The sequence below is a fragment of the Acartia tonsa genome, chromosome 15, assembly GCF_053477335.1.
Source record: "Acartia tonsa isolate MP-2025a chromosome 15, ASM5347733v1, whole genome shotgun sequence".
NCBI classification, from domain to species: Eukaryota; Metazoa; Arthropoda; class Copepoda; order Calanoida; family Acartiidae; genus Acartia; species Acartia tonsa.
In genome coordinates, this window is record NC_137274.1 from 7,320,720 (window position 1) to 7,339,690 (window position 18,971).

General features: G+C 30.4%; 1 protein-coding gene across 3 annotated transcripts; it reads right to left on the reverse strand.

The window, feature by feature from the left end:
• Positions 1-589: 589 nt before the first annotated feature.
• Positions 590-16,986, reverse strand: LOC145307364 (uncharacterized). 3 transcript variants are annotated; one of them, XM_080149743.1, is made up of 11 exons: positions 16,925-16,984; positions 16,242-16,292; positions 15,632-15,668; positions 15,319-15,408; positions 6,088-6,186; positions 5,851-5,949; positions 4,732-4,830; positions 4,468-4,566; positions 3,602-3,688; positions 2,940-2,992; positions 590-2,505 (listed from the first exon to the last, which is right to left on the reverse strand). In XM_080149743.1, exons 1-10 carry the CDS (start codon positions 16,940-16,942, stop codon positions 2,964-2,966), a joined length of 708 nt encoding a protein of 235 aa, XP_080005869.1. In that variant the 5' UTR covers positions 16,943-16,984; the 3' UTR covers positions 590-2,505; positions 2,940-2,963. The 3 variants fall into 3 exon arrangements, with proteins under 3 accessions (XP_080005869.1, XP_080005868.1, XP_080005870.1); XM_080149742.1 differs by having other exon boundaries at positions 2,936-2,992; XM_080149744.1 differs by lacking the exon at positions 4,732-4,830 and having other exon boundaries at positions 2,936-2,992; positions 16,925-16,986.
• Positions 16,987-18,971: the final 1,985 nt, after the last annotated feature.

An 18,971-nucleotide genomic window follows, 5' to 3' on the forward strand; every position in this document is an offset into this window, starting at 1 on the left:
TTCTGATTTTTCAGTTCTGTCACTCTACAAATGTTTATGTTCGTTTGTCATACCGTTTAAGAGCTTTTATGGATGCTTTCATCTTTGTTTAAATAATTTTGACTCATTTATTATTTAACCAATGATTTAAATTTATTATTGTGAATGTTAATAAGCTTTGTCTATCTTATGGGCTAGGGCACTCCTCCTACTATAAGAAATAATCACAAAGTACCCATTTTTATATCTTTATAGCAGTTTGGTCAATCCTTATACTAAAGTAACAGGATGTTTGTTTGTGTGTGTATTTGTACCGAAGGATTTCGCTAACCGCTGAACCGATCAGGTTCTCCTTAACAGGGTAGATTCTCATGGATCCCGGGAAGGTTTATAACTATTTTGGGGGAGGGTACCACCACCCTCCCAAGAAAAATGACAATAATATCGAAAAAATTTTAATATATGGGAGGCTTCAACGTAACATTAAGAGGTATTGTACGTAAAGAATTATCGTAGAGACTTTAACAAACAAAAACATTTAAAGTGCCACTAGAGGCCTCTAGGGGCGTATCCGCTAGTACAATAAAAACTAATAAGTAAAATGTAGAATGCAGAAAAATGTATTAAAAATATTATTAACATGATATACATAAAATTACTTTTATTAAAAATATAATCAAGTAAAAGCTGGATCATATTAATACAAGCCTAAAGCAATTTTTAATTTTTTCACACTGAAAAAAAATTTAAATTTTTCTACTATTAACAAAAAAATGTATATTTGAATTTGTTTTGAAAAAAATTTGCTGCAGGTTTGCTTTATATAGAAATCAAATAATACTTATGATTAGAATTCAAATATTCTTTTATTTTTATATATGTGGACAATTGTCTGTAATATGAAGCTATACATAATTTTTCAGTATGGCTGAGAACCGGTTTTAATCCAGCGGATATTAATCAGTTTTGAAGCCATACTTAAAAAAACATTATTTAACATTCAAGAAAGTAAGGGTCATGTGAAGGCAACAAAGTAGCGGGTTTCATCATATTTTTATAGTAGCTTTTCTCCTATTGCTAGCCCCTGCGGGGGGCTCTAACCCTGCGGGGCAATCACCTAACCTATAAAATAACTCTTAAAAAGCTACTATGAAAATATGATGAAACCTGCAATTTTGTTTCCTTCACATGACAAGTAAATAGATTTGGATACTTATTACTAAATATAACCTTACATACTAAACACAATAATAATATTAATATTTGGATACTTATTACTAAAAATAACCTTACATGCTAAACACAATAATAATATTATAATTTGGATACTTATTACTAAATATAACCTTACATGCTAAACACAATAATAATATTATAATTTGGATACTTATTACTAAATATAACCTTACATGCTAAACACAATAATAATATTAATATTTGGATACTTATTACAAAGTATAAACTTATATGCTAAACACAATAATAATATTATAATTTGGATACTTATTACTAAATATAACCTTACATGCTAAACACAATAATAATATTATAATTTGGATACTTATTACTAAATATAACCTTACATACTAAACACAATAATAATCTAAGCCAAGATGGAAAAGGTTTACAATTATATATACATCAGAAGTACTAAAATATAGAGTACTATCGGCTATGCCCCTAGAGGCCTCTTATGGCACTTTAAATTAAAAAAAAAATAATACGATGCCTATCTATGTTGATTTCAAGTTTCTATGATGCCATGCAATTATGTTCAAGTGTCTTTCAGTAAAAAAAAATAATTTCGATTTTTTTGTGATTTCTCTTGGGAAGGTGGTGGTACCTTCCCCCCACAATAGTTAAAAACCTTCCCAGGACCTATAAGAAGATTCATTGTAAAGGAGAACTATATCGGTTCAGCGGTTAGTGAGATCCTTCAGGACAGACAAAAAATGCTTACTACTTTATATAATAGGATTTATAGGTTAATATAGATAAAGCAAATATAGTAATATATTGTTTAATGAATAGAACACCTTAACCTAATACAATCAAGAAATATTAGTAAAATCTCCATATAAAGAATCCAAACATAAATAAAATTATAAAAAAATAATTTCTGAGATACTTAATAGCCTTTTAAAATATTTGATCCATCAGAGGCAGTGTAAAGTGCCTTAAAAATGACGTCATACAATGAAATGACCAATGATAGGCCAGTGTATATTGTAATTGACCAATAATAAAATTCATACTGGCCTCTCATTGCTCATTTAAAGTTTAATGTCATTTTTTTGGAGGCACTTTACGCTGTTTCATCCATCAGACTTACCACTAAAAATATTCATTCCACTTTATAAGTTTTAAACAATTTTGCTTTCACAGAAAAGCTAAAAATTAAAAAAAAAATATAGAGACAACATAGAGTAAGTAAGAGAGTTAGTAATTTGTAATGTCTAATCATTTCTTTGAAACATTGAAGATTCTGAGAGAAGGAATTCTGGAGAATTAGTAAGCTGATTACTCCTAAAAGCAAATACCATATGCAAATAGAAAGAGTGAGATACTAAACACCCCCCCCCCCCCCTACAGGGTGTTAGTAATCTTTCTATCTGAGATACTAACCCCCCCCCCCCTTCAGGGTGTTAGTAATTAGTAATCTCATTATATTAAGTAGTAAGGCTGAAGATTTCAATAACTACTGAACTTATAAATTCTCTATTTCAGGAGAGCACTATTAGTTTTTAAATTATATGTAGTTTTAGAATGGTTTTAGGTTATTTTTATCTTAAAAAAGTGTGAAGCTTTTCTTCTTATCTACCTATTTGAATCTGCATGTTCAAAAAGATTTTTTGATTTAAATAACTTAAGCTTGCTTGACATATAAAGATATATATCAGCTAACAGCTACATATGTGTCTCAACCATATAATATATATTTTTACAAACATCTTACCTACTTGTGATTTTTCTTGTCAATATTTTTACTCAATCTCACTTCCTCTCTTACCTCCTGTATAAATAATATAACATTTTATTTTTAAATTTTGTATAAGTTATTCATTTATCTTAAGGAATAAGACAATGAAACATAAATTTATGTACATCCCCAATTATGTAAAAAAAAGACCAAAAACTGTCAAAACACACAAAGATTTATCTAAAGGAAGACTGCAAGAAATACACCATTCCCAATTATGTAATAACCAGACCAAAAAGGGTCAAAACACACAAAGATGTATTTAAAGGAAGCCTGCAAGAAAAACATCAAACTGTTGAAATGTAAATAAAAAAAAAAATTATAAAAAAAATAAGCAAGCATGATATAGTATAACCTATTACACATTTTCCTTTAATCTGATACTATTAAAAGGGGGGGAGGTAAGTTAAACCACCCTTCCGCTCCTTAAGACCTTAGTTTTAAGTAGAAGCAGGGTTAAATTTTTCTAGTATAAATAATAGTTATAACCTTCCCAGAACCTATGAAAAGCTACACTGTAAAGGAAAACCTAATCAGATAAAAAGTTAGCAAGATCCTTTAGTACTCACAGACTGACAGACAGACAGAAACTATTTTTATAAATGGATAAGAAATCCATATCTATGTAATTACTATCCTTACCATTTTCTCTAAGTATTTTTGCTATTTCAGCTTTTATCTCTTCAGTGATCCTAGCACTTTCTAGGACTTTATCAAGAGCTGTTTTTCCTAGGAATATGATTGATTATTAAATACTCATTAGAGGCCTCCAGGGGAACCTGAGGCAAAATGGTGGGTGAGAGTTAAACAACCAATTTCATTATAACTTTAAAAAGTAAAAAAAAAAAATTTCTGTGGGGGGATACAAAAAATTAATTATAAAATTAAATATCAAATCACTATATAGTTACAAGAATTGTGTTACATCCTTAAGTGCACATTTTTTTCAATTTTTATCTGAATGATGCAGATGCTGTGAGTATTGGTTTAAAAAATATGACGTAACAAAAAAAATTAGCCAATGAGAGTCCACTACGCATGCTGCCATTGGTCAATAACGGCCTCTCATTGGCTAATTTTTTTTGTTACGTCATATTTTTTAAACCAATACTCACAGCATCAATGATGCACACATTCTGTGTATTTTTGGTAACTAATGATTTAAGATTTTTTTTATTTTAGATATTTCAATTATGATTATATTGAAGTGTGATAAGAGACTGTGATTTTTTAGATAGATACTATAGAAAGAAATTATATAGACTCTTAGAGTGTATTATTTACTTTTCTGCATCACCTCTCAGATTTTGGTAATACTCTATTTTTTAGTCTGTTTGGTGGTTCTTACCTTCAAGAGGGCAGAAAAAAATTATTTTGTAAATAATCTTCTTCATTCTTTACATAAATATCATGTAACTATGGATGGATGGAGGGATATATAGACAGAACAATATATATATAGATAGAAAGATAGATATATTATATAATAATAATGTTATGTAACTTACCCTTATTATCCTTTGCATTGATATCAGCTCCGTTTTCTAATAATATCTTCACAACATCAGTCTTCCCATTCCTTGCTGCCCTCATAAGACTGGTCCATCCTAGATATAAATAAATTAGATTTAATATACATTTAATATTGTGATTTATAGTCAGATAAATAGATAAGTATAGAAAATAGAAAGATAGACAGATTGAAGGAAGGATATATTAAGGTATTATACAAATGATAGAAATATTGTATAATAATGACTTATGTAACTTACCATTATCAGTCTTTGCATTGATATCAGCTCCATTTGCTAATAATATCTTCACAACATCAGTTTTTCCATACTCTGCTGCATACATAAGACCGGTCTCTCCTAGATATAAATATATTAGATTTATAATATATATAGTAGTGTTATTTATAGTAAGGTAAATATATATGTATAGATAATGGATAGATAGAAGGAAGGATATATTAACCCATTAGTGCCGAGCGCCACTTTTATGGGCTGATCGAGCTGAAAGTTTCAGGGAAGCTTTATAATGGTCAAAACGGAATTCGTATTTTTTTGTTTTGCTCTAGTGGCATGCACAAGAAAGTTGCAAAAAAACCCGGTTCGGCTCGGCCATAAATACCAACCAGGCATTATTACCCGTTTTTGGTGCTTTCCCCCGGCGTTAAAACCCGGTTTTCCTATAAAAACCCGGTTATTTTGACCAAAAATCGAAAAATGTAATTTTTGAACGCCAAAAGTGAGATGAACACTTTTTAGAACTTTGATACGATCCGTAATTGAAAACTACACAACCTCATGTAATCTATAGAGCTACAAGTATAATACGAAGCGATGTATTTCAAATTTAGTGTTTAGCCGGCGATTTCGGGTAAAAAAACCCTGTTTTGTTGTTGTTGTCAAAAAAGATCTATTAGTGAAACCGGGTAATAAAAATTTCAGACTCCAAATGGAAATGCCGAACCGGGCTTATATAGGGCGTAAAAAAACGATAAAAAAATCATATAAAAAATAATAATTTAAATAAAACGAATTCACAAATAGATGTACTTGTCAATAAACTTTAGATTTAACGAAAAAAATCAGCGACTTTACTATAAAAACAAAAAAGTTAGATGGGGTATTTTGAATTTTCATGATTTTCAAACTTTGTTGATCTATACCGGCAAACGGAAGTAAGCAAAACTACCTGCTCCAGGGGGAAATGAAAGCCAGGGTAGTAGAGGGGGGATTCATACTGAGAATGATGCAATTATGAAGCCGAAAACCGGTTTTTCTTACATTTTCTGGAACCGGGTTTTAAAACCCGGTTCGGCACTAATGGGTTAAGATATTACATTTATGATAAAAATTGTGTAATAATAATATTAAGTTACTAACCAACATTATCCTTTGCATTAATATCAGCTCCGTTTCCTAATAATATCTTCATAATATCAGTATTTCCATCAATTGCTGCCCTCATAAGAATGGTATATCCTAGATATAAATATATTAGATTTATTATATATTTAGTATTAAGATTTATAGATAGATAGAAATATAGACAGATAGGATATATTAAGATATTATACATATGATAGAAATATTGTATAATAATGATATTATGTAACTAACCATCATTATCCTTTGCATTGATATCAGCTCCGTTTTCTAATAACATCTTCACAACATCAGTCCTACCCCACCATAATGCCCACATAAGACTGGTCCATCCTAGATATAAATATATTAGATTTAATATACATTTAGTATTGTCATTTATAGTCAGATAAAAAAAAGATGTATCAATAATAGATAGATAGAAATTTAGACAGATAAAAGAAAGGATATTTTAAGTTATTTCTTCTTGGGGTGAACCAAAAAGATATGCAAATATAAAAGAAAATCAATGGGATATTTGTTTATTTTTGCACTTTCTTCACTTTTTTCATGAGCCAAATGTTATCTAAGTACATGCCCATTACAACAACTTGTCTATTAACCTATGTACCATTTTTTGTAGTCATAGCAATCTCCAATGGAGACTACCGACAAGAAATATAACCATCTTCTAAAAACTACAGAATTTACTTTATAAATTGGAGTATTTAAACTTGCATTTTTTTTCTTTTTTAACTCTGCTTGGCTGGAAGCTGCTATGAACACAAAAATTGGACCATAGTTCAGTATATGGGTTGTCATCATGGGCATGTACTTTGATAACATTTGGCTCACCATCATCCCCAGTAGGAGCATCTTAAAGGCCACCATCCTCCAAATCAAGATTTTAAAATGGATTTTTTTAGCACATCAGAAAATATTTTTGTATATTTTTAAGGGTAATTTTTATCTTTAACATGTGTTTAGCTTCATCCACAAGACTGGAGGTCAGCAGCTGTCCTCTAAAGTGATAGGGATCGAATTTTTTTTTCTTTCTAATATTTCTTATTTAGAAAATTCATTAATCTCTACCTTTTACTATATTTCATAATAATTAATACATAAATTCCTTTAAAAATTGTTAATTTATCATAATCAATCTTTAAAAGAGGAAAAAAGTGCAAAAAAATCGTTTTTCCATTGCTTTGTTTTGGATTTGCATATCTTTTTGGTTCACCAGTATTTCCCTAAAATGCTGTTTTTGAGATCTTGTGCTTCATTGGTGCTAATTAATAAAAAAACAGTGGAAACTTGTAACCAAAAGATGGATCTACATTTCATATTTAGAGTAAATTCATCCTAAATGACTAATAAAGCTGATATTCTGAAAATTCAGACTTGCCTATTTTTTTGGTTCGCAGTTTATATTAGATTTATTTTTTTGTGTTCATTATAGTTGCATACTTTATCAAACTTCTAATTTTGTCCCCTTCCTTGTTTTGGCCCTCAGATCGCTGTGCTGGGCCAGTTATCAACCAAATAACATGACGAGAGCACACTTTTTGAAGGAAAATTTTCAACCAAGGTCTAACTTTTTTTATTTAACCAATTGATTCAAACATATTTACATTAGTTTACATTCAGTTTTAGCATTTGTTACATAGTTTTTGGTTCTGCTAAGTTTTGTTTCATTTCAGTTTATTTGTATACCTTTTTTTGATAAAATGTTGTGTTCCCTTATAGGAACATTGTGACCAAGAGATTGCTGTATGCGTCTATTTCAGAACATTGGGATTAGGCATTATAGACGCATTTACTGTATACATCAATATACTCTACAATTAGGGTCTGTCTATCCGTCGGTCTGTCTGTATACCAATATTTGAATGAAAATAAACAAATAGGAAATGTTTTTTTTTGTAGATTAAGTTTATATTCAGTTGGTAAAATTTAGTTTTAAATCTTTTACATAAAGTCAAACTAACACTTTGTTAAGAACTAAGATTTTGCAGAAGAAATAATGTATTAGTGCCTGTCTGTATGTCTATATATCCATAATGTTAATGTGGTAAAATGTTCCAACTGGCTTAAAACTTGACTTGCGAGTAAATCAATAATGATTAAATTAAAGGGTATGCAAATAAAAATATGTACATTTTTGAAATTTTAATTGATCTGCTTGTGTTAATGGTAGAACAATGTTTTGCATACCTATGGAATTGCTATAAACTCTATTTTTTGGAAATATAAGAAACATTCATGTGCTACGTAAAATTTATGAGCTATGTGGTAGAATATCCCAACTGACTTAAAACTCAAAAAAAAAATCTTCCACTTTTCTCAGATTTATCAATACAGCTCCTTAACTAAAATTAGCACAAAAATTGTACTTATATTTCCAAAAAATAGAGCTTATAGCGGTTCTAATGATATAAATAGCATTTTTCTACTATTCACACAAGCCGAGCAGAATTTTAAAAATGTCTGCATTTTTGCACACCCTTTTTTTTATCTTTATCTTTATTATTTACTCGTAAGTCAAGTTTTAAGTCATTCTACAACGTAGCTCCTAAACTATAAGTAGCACAGTAATGGTTCTTATATTTCCATAAAATGGACTTCATAGCGGTTCTAATGGTATACATAACTATTAACAAAAGCCGCGCAATTTGAATTTTAAAAAGGTACTTATTTTTTTAAATACTATAATATTTTACGATTTACTCACAAGTCAAGTTTTAAGGTAGTTGGGACATTTTACCACATCGCTCCTAAACTATACCTAGCACAGGAATCGTTTTTATATTTCCAAAAAATAGACTTCATAGGGGTTCTAGCAGTATGCATAAAGTTTTTCTACTATTAACACAAGCCCACAATCTAAATTTTAAAAAAAGTCCGCTTTTTTTGCACACCCTTTATAATGTACTAGCGGCTTTGCCCCTAGCCTCTAGGGGCTTTGCCCCAAGAGATGATTAAGGTGAAATTCATAAAAAAAAATAAGAAGGACCAAGAAAATCTTCTACAAAAAAAAGGACCAAGGATATCTCCTATAAAAAAAATTTTTTTTTAAATGTGGGGGGATTTTTTTGTTTTTTTTGGGGGGTTGGGGGTGTCCCACCCCCCCAAGAAAATAGACTAAAACCACCACAGGACCAGTAGGTATATACCCTGAAGAGTAGAATCCAATCGGTTCAGTGGTTACCAAGATCTTAAGGGACAGACGGACAGACAGACGGACGGACGGACAGACGGACGGACAGACATTGTTCTACTTTGTATTATAGATAGGCTGCATGTACATCTGTCTATTTCTATATCCATAATTGGATCCAAATAATAACAGCTGCTCTACATCTAGGGCGTATATGTATGCAGGGATCTAAAGGGATAAGACAATATTGATAAACTGAAGTAATTTCCGAATGATTATTCAAAAATTACCCTTCTGTAGATTAGAGTTAGAGGTTGAAATGTTTGAACACTCAACTTAATGATTTATACAATCAAAATATACTAAAGTCCTCAAAGTTGATATGCCAATGAATAAGAAAACATTAATATAAAACTTTGGAGACTATTGTAATAAATAGTCCATTGTCCCCTCTCTTTATGTCTTAATGTATTTAAATTCATAAATTTTTTACAAAATAATTATCTTTGTCTGTAGGTATGTATGTATGTATATGTTTATTATTTTCATATGTCAGATGTGAGTATTACTTTATCAAAGTACATGAAAATCTAGTGCAACAAATTAATTAATAATTTATTCAAGACATGTATGAAAATAAAAACAACTACCTATTATCCTTACTGATTCTATACCATACATTATGATGGTAAGGATATTTGCGACAAAGTTAATCTATAACATCCACAGTTTGGGCCTTTAGGAAAAACAGCGACAAATTTTTATCACATTATTACAATTATTAAAGACCACACCACTCCATCATGGTGGGAGGTGGAATACTAGTTGAAAGAAGGTTAAAATATTCTGTGTTATTTAGAAACAACTATAGAAGACCTTGGAAGAAATTGCTTTTGGACCCAACTTTCTCATAGTTCTAAAAAACCTTATGTTAGTAAGGAATAAAAGGACAAACTAACAGACAAACATTGTTCTACTTAAACATAAAAAACATAAACATAAAAAACATTTATTCAGTGACAGATTACGCCCCATCTTACGAAGCAGTACATACAATAGTACACCAAGCTACTGCTTAGTACCAGGTGTACTTTACAATTTTTCATAATATTTATAAATTTAAATTGCATGACTAACACTAGATGTTATGTGTGGCACTGATTAGGCTTCCCTAAAAGTAGGAATATGCGTATCCGAGATGTTTGCATTGCCTTTTTTAGGTTGGCATTAAGTTAATAAGAAAAATAAGAAATAATGATGTCAAAATAAATGTAGGTAAAATTAAATGGACAGGGGAAAAAGAGAAGGAAAGAAGGGTTACAACAAATTTTAAGGCTAGTTTTTCTTAAATTTTAAAACCATTTCTGTAATTAATAATGTAAGGTTTTTAATAAATCCAGGCAAATCAATATATTTTAACCCTTACAGATCGGGGGGGGGGGTCATATTGACCCCCCCCCCCCTCTATTTTTTCAATGTCATTTTTTTTGTAGGTAAGATAGAGACTTGTGACTTCATGACTTTTTAAGTTTAGTAATTATACGTCGGCAAGAGTTGATTTTATTAGGATATCTGGTCTGTGTCGGTCGTGTTGTCCGGTCAAAGTCGGTTGGGTAGCACCAAAATTTAAAAAAATTCTTAATAAATCTTAATTTCTACATTATGACTTTGTATATAAGGTAGAAACCTAAAAATTTTTTGGTGAATACTGAGATATCAATGACCTTATGAGAAAAGTGGTGTTATGACCATTTGACCGCACCCTGACCGACTTTAGGACCGATTTTTGTCCGGCTTTTACTACAGACATATATCATGAATATCGTGGCTTCTATTACAGCTAGAGACCTATAAATTTTTTTGGTAAATCCTTGAGCAATAATAAACAGATAAAAATATTAACTGGCGCCGCCAACCGCCCTTTTACCGCCGTAACCGCCGAAAATGGCGGTTTCCATTATTTGCCGTTTTTTTGCGATGATCAGAAAAAGTAATTTTTTTGTTGTGAAAAATAAAAGTTCGTCCTAAAATTTGGTGATCCTAGCTGCAAAATTGGCCGCTCTACAGCTGTTTTAAAATTTAGCGGCTGGCCACTAAAAAGCGGCTAAGGAGCGGCCTTACCGCTATGACTAGAAAAAGTAATTTTCTCTAAAAATACACATGAACCACCAGAAAAATTTTTACGTCTTTATCTGTAACAGAAGCCGAGATAGAGGGGGGGGGTCAATATGACCCCCCCTCCCGATCTATTAAGGTGGGAATAGGGGCCCGATCTGTAAGGGTTAAGTACATTCATTACATTCTTCAATATTACATATAGATTTAAAAAGTTCATCTTTAAGATTTAATGCAAATTTTTTTTTAGGAATATTCTCATTTAAAAGATCTTTTTCATGACAAAAATTATTCCATAGTCTTTGAAATGAAAATAATGGAAACCTTTCAATTTTTTTAGATTTGGCTATTGGAATATAAAACTTACTAGAATTTCTTAGTTGTCTCTGATTTCTTAGATTATTTCTAATCCATACACCATCAAAAGAATTTGGTAGCCTCCAGCGAATAAAATCATAAAAAAATAGTAGTTTTGTATAAATAGATAGCTCCTTAATAGGCAAAACATTAATTTTCCTAAACAAAGGTGGCGTATGGCTGTTATAAGTGGATTTGTGTATAATTCTAATAGCTTTTTTTGTAGAACTACTAAAGGCTTAATAGATGATTCTAAGCCACAGCTCCATATTGGCAAGCAATACAATAAATGGCTATTTATAAAAGAGTGGAATAGTGTTACTAAGGATTTTTCACATAATATATGCTTAACTCTATTGATTAAAAACAAACTTCTAGATATTTTTTTCCTTAAATATTCAATATGGTATTTAATGTTAAGTTGAGAATCAATAAACACACCCAAAAATTTAATTGCAGGAATTTCACTCTGTTGGTTGATATAACCCAAATATCTAATTTTATCTGTATCATTCTCATTTTCATTATTAAAATCTAATTTAATTTTAATTTGTTCCCAAGTTATGGAATCCTCCCTTTTATTAAAGATCATAAATTTAGTTTTAGTTGGATTAAGAGACATTTCATTGCAACGAAACCAATCACAGATATTTTTAAGTTCAATGTTGAGTATTTCAATTATCTCATTCAAATCTTTTCCTGATATCAAAAAATTACTGTCATCTGCAAAGAGTAGTGTCATTAAGCTAGTACAATTTTTAATATCATTGATATAAACTAGAAACAAAATTGGACCCAAAATACTTCCCTGTGGGACACCCTTGCTGATTCCTAATAAATCACTTTTTTCGCCATTTGTATAAACAAACTGATGTCTATTACTTAAATAGTTTTTAAACCATTCTAATTCTAATCCATGTATACCAATTTTTTAAAGTTTTTTTAATAAAATTGTATGCGAAATTGTATCAAAACATTTAGCAAGATCACAGAATACCCCTATAGTAATTAAATTTTCATTTTTTGCTTGTCCTAGATAATTCAAAAGGTGAATCATAGGATGTAGTGTAGATTTTTTTGCTTGAAATCCATATTGATGTTCATAGATAATTTGATTAAATTCAAGATATCTTGTGAGTTGTTCAGATACAATTTTTTCTAACAATTTTGAAAAAATAGGTAGCAAACTTATTGGACGATAATTGCCAGGCTTACATTTATTCATTTTTGAGAAGTTACTATATTTAAAAATTGGCAAAACTTTAGCAATTTTTAATTGTGAAGGAATTTGACCTGTTTTAATAGATTGGTTAATAATGTGAACAAGAGGTACGGCAATACTATTTATAATTTGTTTTAATAAACAATTTGATAATCCAAACACGTCAGAGCTCTTTTTATTTTCCATTTTTTTCACTAAATTAAAAAGAACATGAATATTTATTTCTCTTAGCTTAAATACACTGTCTGTATCAGGAATAAAGTCGCACGGATTAAGTGGGGAAGGGTTAATTTGGCTGGCAATTTCATCAGCAATTGAAGTAAAATAAGTATTAAATTTGTTAGAAATATCATGATTATTACTGTAAGATGTATCATTGACAATTATTTCATCTATACACGATGTCTTGTCATTTGATTTAGAGATTACTTGTCTTAAAGTTTGCCAGGTTTTTCTTAGATTTTCTTTATTTTGATTAAGTTGTTCCCTGTAAAAAATTTTCTTTGCATCTTTTATTGCCTTATTGTAAATGTCCCTATATGTTGTATATGCAATGTTATTTCCTGGTGTTTTATTTTTTGAATAAATTGTCCCCAGCTCAAGTTTTTTTTGTCTAGAAATCATAAGCCCTCCCGTCATAAATCCCTCTATTTTATGAATATTTTTATTAAATTTAACTTCTTTGATGGGAAAATGTAAATTAAAAGCACAATCAAATACTTCATGAAAGTTTTCAAAACTAATTTGTGGGTTTAATTCATTAAGAACATTACCCCAGTTGTTTGTGTTTAACATTGCATTAAATTGATTAATTTTTTCACTTGTTATATCCCTGCTGATAAATGTTTTAGGCTTTTCTGTTTTTTTGTGTTTGAGAACTAACATGAAAAATAGGGAAATGATCGGAAATTGAGTTCAGAATAACGCCAGATTCCAATGTATTATTGCAAGAATTAGATAAAATATTATCAATCAATGTACATGAAGCATGTGTAACTCTAGTTGGTTTAGTAATTAAAGGCAAAACCCGTTAGATAAAGTGTTCTCTATAAAATCATTTGTTTTTAAATGAGATTCAAATTTAAGGAGATCTAAATTCAAGTCAGACATGATGTAAGAGTCACCTTTATAAGATGACATTGCTGCTTGTAAATTTGATATTTTATCAATGAAATATTCCATCTGATCATTAGAACTCATGCCTTGTACTGGAGAATTAGGACGATAGACACAACTAATTATATTGCTTTTTTTTCTGTTCAGTAATAACTTTCAATGTTAAAGATTCAAAAAGATTTTCTTCAAAATATGATAAATCATCAATTACAGTAAATCTATGTTTTTTATGAATATAGATTCCAACTCCCCCTCCCTTCCCCTTTTTTCTAGATGAGAATACAAAATTATAATTTTCAAGTTTATATAGATCTTGATCAATGATTGAAAATATTTCTTGAATACAAATTATGTCAAAAAAAATGTTGTTTTGTAGAAGAAAATTGATATATTCTTTAAATTCATCAAATTTCGAGGGTAAGGAACCAAGATTCCAGCTTAAGAATTTTATCTTCCTGCAATTCTTAAATTTATTATTGAGTTGTGTGTTGTCAAAATAGGAACATTTTAAATACTGAGATATGGGCTTTCAATTTCGTTTTGATTTGCACTATTTAATTTATCAGCAAAACATTCATTTAGATAATTAATAAATGTCAAAATTTAAAGAAAAAATAGCACATAAAAAATGTTTTAAAATTTTTGTGTGAGAAAACTTAGAAAATTTTATTCAGGAAGGGAAAGAGAGAGGGGGTGAGAATATTTTAACTTCCTGTTGAAATAAGATATTTAGGGTGTATGAAAGGACATCTTTAAAAATTGAGGGGAAAAAAAATAGCGAGAAATACTATTTTGAATAAAATTCAATTACTAGTTTAATTTAGAAGGTTAAGATTAGGTCATAATTACTATTATATATACTAACTTTGAGCACTATTTAATTGTTCATTAGTTCATTGCATGATTTATCAAAAAACTTCACAGATTGTATCCTGTCTCCTTCGTTCTTAATATATTTGATCACTCTACCATTCAGGTGCCAGCATTTAGAGAATTGTTTACTTCTGATCAGTTTCTGCATTACATCATACCTCATTTTGGTGAGGTCCGCGCTTATCGAGTATCTCTCTACACCATTTTTGACGTCAATTTCTCTTATAGGCAGATTTTTTTTGTTTGAGAGGATAAAATCTTTCAATGGGCGACTATGGAACCTTACAATTATAGGTGGAACTTTGTATGATCCATTCTTGTCTTTCGGTATAGGCAGAATATGGGCATTTTTGATGAATTGACCTGGTTCAGTGGGCATTTTGAGATGGTTTTTGTTCGCCTCTAGCAGAGGTTTGAGGACCTCTTCAACTGCTTTCATGGCTGCTTGATTGTGGCCAAGGGACTTTTCCAGATCTTTATCAACTTGTACACCATTGATTCTTACACACTCGTTTCTGCTGTGTTGTTCTTTGTCATCCAGCTTGATTTTTAGCAATTTGATTTCAGATTTGTATTTTAGATTGTTCAATTGTTAGGAAAATCATTCAATTTAAATTAGAAGGAATGTATAATAATCTTTAATCTTTACCTTCATTATCACAAGCATCAGTGTTGACTCCTTTGCTTAAAAGCTTCAATACTTCACTTGAATTTCCAGCTTTAGATGCTTCAATCAAACCTGATGAAAAATAAAACTATTTGTTTTGCACCCAAGAAGAGTTGGTTTATCTTGAATGAAAAAACCCATCCTGTACCTATACTAAGATTCCTCAGAACCTTGAAAAAAATCTTCTGTGACAGAAACACATTTTTACATAAAATAAAACTAAGCAAAACTTTTTCTGTCATGTATGTGGTGAAGATTATTAAGTTTGAAATAATTAAAATAAATTATTCATTACCTAACTCCATATTTCTAGCTTCTAGTTCAGTTTTTTCCTATATAGAAGCATATTTTGATTAATCTAATCCTTGTATAACAGATGTGTGTCTGTGTGTACCAAACCCCCCTAAGAGAAATCACCTCTAGATTAAATCATTTCCGGATAATGGGGCCAATTTGACCATCTAGATATAATACATCTATTCTTCTAGCCAATCCTATTTATAGCTAGATTGCAGCAGATCAGTTGGTATTTCAAAGTGAAGCTTTTCAATAATTAGAGTCCCTCCGTATGTCTGTCCGTCCATACTTCCGTAATGGTTAGCTCTAGTTACGATTTGGGAAGCGTTGCAACTCTATTATTAAAAACAGAAAGTCCGTACATTCATTTATAACATGTTGATGTTAGAATTGTCCTATTAATTTCAAACTGTACATAATGATTACTGTTACAGTTGGGTATTATCTAGGTAGTGTAGCAACCCACATTTATCACCTCTAGATTAAATCATTTCCCATAATATTTTTTTACTTAAAAAAAACTAAAATTGAATGTGGTGGGGGTGACTTTAACCTTATATGCCCCTAGAAGCCTCTAGGGGTGAAGCCATTAGTTATTATCAAAGTACCTGTACAGGGGCACAAGATAGAATTGGATGTGCAAGCAACAGCAGGAAGACCTTAAAAAGAAAAAAAGGATTAATATTTTAAGTATTTTCCAGTAAAGCTTCAAAAGGAGAATCTTTAAAAAAATTTTGCTTACTAAAAGCAGTGAAATCATGTTTAGAATAGTATTAAAGATAATTTTCTAAAAATAATAAAATATAAGCCTAGGTCTTCAACCCTGCTAGGCTAAAAAAACTGGTTTTAATCTTTTATCTTTTTAATTTTGATATCACAGAAATATCCCCAAAATAACAGAAAATAAATTCAAAAACTTAACGTATATAAATAATCAAAAATTTCTTTTTAGACTAAATAATCATAATCATCATCATGTTATAAAAAAAAAACTAACAGGATGCTACATCCATAAAAGCATAACTCTGAAACTGTAGGACAAATAACATTGTTGAGTGTCAAAACTGAATAAGCAGAACATAAATAAGCTGAAACATAATTGTAAGTAAATTTATTGCAATTGCTTAAATACAGGATACTGTTTTGGTAATAGCAACAAAAATAAATTTCTAGATTAGTATTTTTCATCCCATTGTGTTTCTTTAAAAATATTTTAAAATGGTTTTTGCTTCACTACTTTTGGATATTGACATCCTTGTTTTATTAAAAATGAACAAAAAATTTTACATACACAGTTGAGTCGTTTCATGTTGACATCTACACTGGTTATATGCAACTAGGTAGTCAAGCTGGACTACTGCGTGATATAGAGATAGATAGATAGGTAGTCAAGCTGGACTACTGCGTGATAGAGAGATAGATAGGCAGTCAAGATGATACTACTGCATGATAGAGAGATAGATAGATAGTCAAGTCAGTACTACGACAAATTTTTTGGGTGTCTATGGCACACCCAAATTAATTTTAGAAGAGTAAACAAACTCTTTCCATCCCCCCCCCCCTCTAGACATCCCTGATGATATATTATGACAAGTTTAATATGACGAGATATGTTAGGATAAAAATTACTCCGCCTTTTAATTTACATAAAAACAAAAAAATTTATTTTTAAAAATCAAGAATATTTAAAAACTAAAATGTTCTAATTGCATTTATGTACCCTTTATATGTGTGTAAGACAAAATAAAATAAAAATTCCAACTTATGCAATGGTTGTATTTACTTGTCTCATAGAGGGCCCCAAGCCAGGGATCTAAAGGGATAGCACAAATGATAATACACAAAATTTAACCCTACTGTAAATTACCATTAGTGGTTGAAATGATTGGACACTCAATTAAATGAACCAACTAAAATTCAATAAAGGTACCAAAAGTTGTTTAATCAACGAATAAGAAAAAAATATTATAAGACTTTAAGATCTATTATAATCAACAGCCCAATGTTCCCTCCCTCCCTGGCCACAAGCAGGTTTTATAATTAGTTTTCTAGCGCAAGAATGTGGGTTCCAAAACATGCTTACCTCATTTTACTCAACTAATGATTTTACAAAAGAAGTATGACAAAAAAACCATAAAGATGGACGTTTTTGCCCCCCCCCCCCACTCCCCAGTGTTTCAGGGTAAAGGGTCATATCCTCATACTAAAGTAACAGGATGTTTGTACTGAAGGATCTCTCTAACCGCTGAACCGATCGGGTTTTCCTTAACAGGGTAGCTTCTCAAATCTTGTTTTTATGCAACAATCGGCTGATATCATACAAAGCCCCGACAGGTATCTAAAGGGATAAGACAATGTACAATAAATTAATATACATACATAAATAATAAATAAAAGTATCTAAAATTTTAAAGCTTACAACTAAGATATAGCGCTTATAATACTTTGGGTACCAGTGTAATTTACAGTCCAATGTCCCCTTCCTCCCTGGAGCCCCAAGCAGGTTTTAAAGTATATTTGCGCATCATTGCCTAGACAATAGATTTATAACCATAGATGGGCTGTTAGACACGTTCATCTGTCAAACTAAAAAAGTAAAATAGATGGTGAATTCAGGGATCTAAAGGGATAAGACAATGGCCAATAAATTGATGAACATTCCTAATGATTATACACAAAATTAGCCCTTTCTTAAGATTACAATTATTGGTTGAGACGTTTGGACACACAAATAAAAGAACCAACCAATCAAAATTCATTAAAAGTCCCCAAAGTTGTTAAGCCAATGAATAAGAAAAGGTTATTATAAAACTTTTGACTCTAGTGTAATAGATATCCCAATGTCCCCTCCCTCTCTGGGGTTAAATGCTTATTTTTGTGAGAAAGGGCAGGTTTATTTTATTTGATATAAATAGTCGCATTTCTTAGGATAAAGCTTTGCTAGGTTAAATTATATAATCGTATGTAAAAAATAAACAAAAGTGTTTTTCTTCTTTAATTTTGACGGATTATGGGTCCAGTTTGACCATCTAGATATAATACATCTATTCTTCTAGCCAATCCTATTTATGGCTAGATTGCAGCAGATCAGTTGATATTTCGAAGCGAAGCTTTTCAGTAATTAGAGTCCCTCTGTATGTCTGTCCGTCCATCCGTCCGTAATAGTTAGCTCTAGTTACGATTTGGGAATCGTTGCAACTCTATTATTAAAAACAGAAAGTCCGTACATTCATTTATAAAGTTGTCCTATGCATTTCAAACTTTAGATAATGATTCCTTAGAAAGTGCTGATTTTAAACTTTTTTGACAACTACTTTTTCTAGCCAATCTTGATATGA